Source organism: Simochromis diagramma, unplaced genomic scaffold (genome assembly GCF_900408965.1).
Source record: "Simochromis diagramma unplaced genomic scaffold, fSimDia1.1 OVJJ01000604.1, whole genome shotgun sequence".
In the NCBI taxonomy this organism is placed as follows: domain Eukaryota; kingdom Metazoa; phylum Chordata; class Actinopteri; order Cichliformes; family Cichlidae; genus Simochromis; species Simochromis diagramma.
The window spans coordinates 284,795-288,086 of NW_024387416.1; the positions used below are offsets into that span (position 1 = coordinate 284,795).

Genomic DNA, 3,292 nt, shown 5'->3' on the forward strand with positions numbered 1-3,292 from the left:
TGTTGTGGTTAGGTTCGATGGTACAGTGCTATTTGTTGGTGTTGTGAATCCTGTTTCTGTGTATGATGTTGCCTGCCTTGTTGTGGTGATGCTTTCCTTTGTAGATGCTGTAGGCTCAGTTGTTGTTGCTGTAATAGACACTGTCGTTTGTGTTGATGTAAGGGCTGTTGTAGATGCATGTATATCAGTTGTGAGTGGACCAGACTGTTTGGGAGTTGTAATGGCCACTGTGTCCACAGATCCTGCAGTTTGGGTTTTCACCCCTGTTGTACTAGAACCAGATGCACTGTTTGTTGGTGTTGTGTGTCGGGTTGTTCTTGAGCCATAGGTTTGATTGCCACCTGTGGATGGCTCTGTTGTAGATGATGCTGACACTGACATTGGTGAAGCCGCTGATTTGACTGTCTCTGATGGTCTGGCTCCTGCTGGAGTTTCTGACTGTGTTGCCGGAGTTAAGATTGTTGATAAATCCTGTGATTTTGCAAGCGAAGCTGTTGTAGTTTGCGTTATTGTGTTGGTCACTGATTCACCATATGATGGTGTGGAACCTTTACCATCTGTTGATCCAGCAGACTGATTTGAAGTTGTATACCATTCATTTGTTTTTGATGGGGCCGTTTCTGATATGCTAGATCCTGTTAGAATAGCCACTTTTGTTATGTTTGTTGGCGGCTTTATTTATTCCTAAACAGAGGGGAAAAATAAAGAAAAAAGAGCAAATTTTACCACTAATGTGCTTAATCTGATGTGAAGTAAATTGCACGATCGGTGATCAGGCAGCATAATCGACGTACGTCTTTGTCTCAGTTTTGACAAGGTCATTTGGATCATCTCTTAATGCAAGGTCCTCCTTGAGAGCCACATCTGGATCTGCAACGCTAATAGGGACATTAACACGACACTGGACATGTTGAATTTCACAGTACCGCTGGTAACATCCTCCCTCGTTCCCTCTGATGTGCTTTTGATAAGTTATCACTCACCTGCCATTGCTTTCTTTCACAGAACCAGTGTCCCTCACTGAAAAAAAACACACACGTCTGTGAGTTTATTTTGAGTTGCTTGCACTTTCATTTCAAGATATTCACACAGTTCAACAAGTGCACAACAAAAAGGATGCAAGGGGTCTTCTCTTACCACATGAAAACGCCCCTGACTCAGCTTCGAGCTTGCATGTTGCTGCTGATGTGTGTGAGGCCCTGGTTGAAGGTTTCCCCCCACCTTTTCTAGTTTTGGGAAGCTTTGGTCCAATTGTTTTTGTGGATGCTGGGGAAATAAATGTGAACATGGGTTAATAACACACTTGTTAAGTGGTAAAAGGTAAAATGACTGCTTGCAGATGAACGGGATTCACATATGTGCATTACCCCGACTGGCTGTTGGTTTCTTTATTGCACTTCTGCAAGAAAGAAAGTTAAAAATCAACACATTTAAAGGTTTAGTTTTATTTTATTTATTTTTTGTATGCAGTAAATACACAGTTTTAAGAAGTCCCACTGAAATAACACTTCTGAGGTGTAAACAAACTTGTTGTCAAGGATGTGTCTAGCTTCTTCAAATAGTTTCGTCCATCAAAGTAGCAGCGCACGCACTTACTGCATGACAGGTGTGTTTCTGGTGCGTGATCCTGCAGGTCGACTGCGTGCGTCGCGTGAACTGGTCGCTTTTTTCTTGCATGTGATATTTCTGGACTCGCAGGTCGTACCAGCTCCAGCTTTCCTTGATCGTAACACACGCACAGAGCCTGAGGTGACGGAACGAGTCTCACCGGAGTCCGGGAAGAACAAGGATGTTTTTGTCCGCCTTTTGCTTCTGGCTCTACCGCAGGAGGGCTCACTCGAGTCCGCGGATGGTTTTGAGGCCGCTGTCGACTCTGCGGTCCGAGTTCCAGGACCAGTGCCTGAAACCTCGCCTTTCCCAGACTCCATTTCGCTCTTACAGTTATAGCCTTTACCGACTTTAGTGATTACTTAAGCCTAGTTACTTATGAGCGTTCACAATGAAGGCCCACCATACAAGGCCAGAGCCAGCCCAAGTTTCGTTAGCCTGGCCAACGATCAATTTTTGTGCCACTGCATAAATAGCAAAATAGATTATTTAAAATATATAAGTTTAATGACGCATATTATTTTAGAAATATCCAGTATTGTTTAGTTCTTAAAGCTATAGCATACCTCATATTTGTTTGACCGGGAGTACCCTCGAATGAGGTACGTCTCCTTTAAGAGCAACAGCGGCAGACGAGCCAGTATGACAACGTCAGTTTTGGACTGACCGGCTTCCATACTGATGAGGGCGGACGTGTATGGGAAAGGTAGTTTTGGAATGTAACATACAGTTTGGGTTGTGTAACAACAACAACAACACAAAATACATCAGTTAACCATATATTGTATTATATGAATATTTTATAACTCATTATCTTTTATTATTTGGGTTACATTGTGTATTCCCTAATAACTAAATAATAGACAGTTATATTTAAAAAAATGAATTAAAAAGATATATTTTTTAATTCTTTTTTTTTTTATAGCAGGCTAAAGCGGCTTTAGCTGAACCCTAAACAATGAACAAGTAGCTTTCACATATCACGCAGTTTGTATGCAAAACTTGATAAAGGTAGGTGTGACTGTGTCACTGATCATAATTCATGATATTTTCTGCATGGTGGATGAAATGATAAAGAAAGGATCCGCTCCACAAACAAATACATGAGAAATGTGTTATTATTAGCTGTGGCACAGCCATGTGAGAGGAGTGGCTGGAAAAATGCAGAAAGTTCCTTGTTTTATTACAACTGTCCTTTGTTTTAGTCAGTTACCATAATTGGCTTGGTTATGTTGCAACCAACTACAAGAAATGTGAAGTTGCTTGTTTAACAGGTTTGAACACAGAGGAACATCTGACTGCAGTCAGTTGATGAAACTTGGCACAGAAGTGATTTTTTAAAATTTCACAACTTTCCAACAAACCATGTTTCATATGAACTTTGTAGAAACCCCAAACTCACTTAGATATCTAATAATATGCATAAATTGGTTTATTATACACTGATTATCCATATTATCACCTACCTAGAACCGTGTTCAGTAAAAACAGCTTTGAGTCTTTAAAGCATGGACATAACATGCTTAGGGGATGTTGGCAGTAGATGACTTGGGTTGTTCAAAATGCAGTAATGGAGAAAATGCATGTTATAGTTGAAAGAACAGAAGTGTAAATACATTTGACGACATGTGACGTTACACAACAATAAAACTGCACATCAGTGACATATTTCAATCCTGCTATC

General features: G+C 40.6%; 1 protein-coding gene across 1 annotated transcript; it reads right to left on the minus strand.

Annotated features, from left to right (window-relative positions):
• Positions 1-651: 651 nt before the first annotated feature.
• On the minus strand, positions 652-2,267 carry LOC120721821. Its single transcript, XM_040012453.1, has 6 exons — positions 1,597-2,267; positions 1,368-1,399; positions 1,138-1,266; positions 984-1,020; positions 795-878; positions 652-684 (listed from the first exon to the last, which is right to left on the minus strand). Exons 1-6 carry the CDS (start codon positions 1,926-1,928, stop codon positions 675-677), a joined length of 624 nt encoding a protein of 207 aa, XP_039868387.1. The 5' UTR covers positions 1,929-2,267; the 3' UTR covers positions 652-674.
• Positions 2,268-3,292: the final 1,025 nt, after the last annotated feature.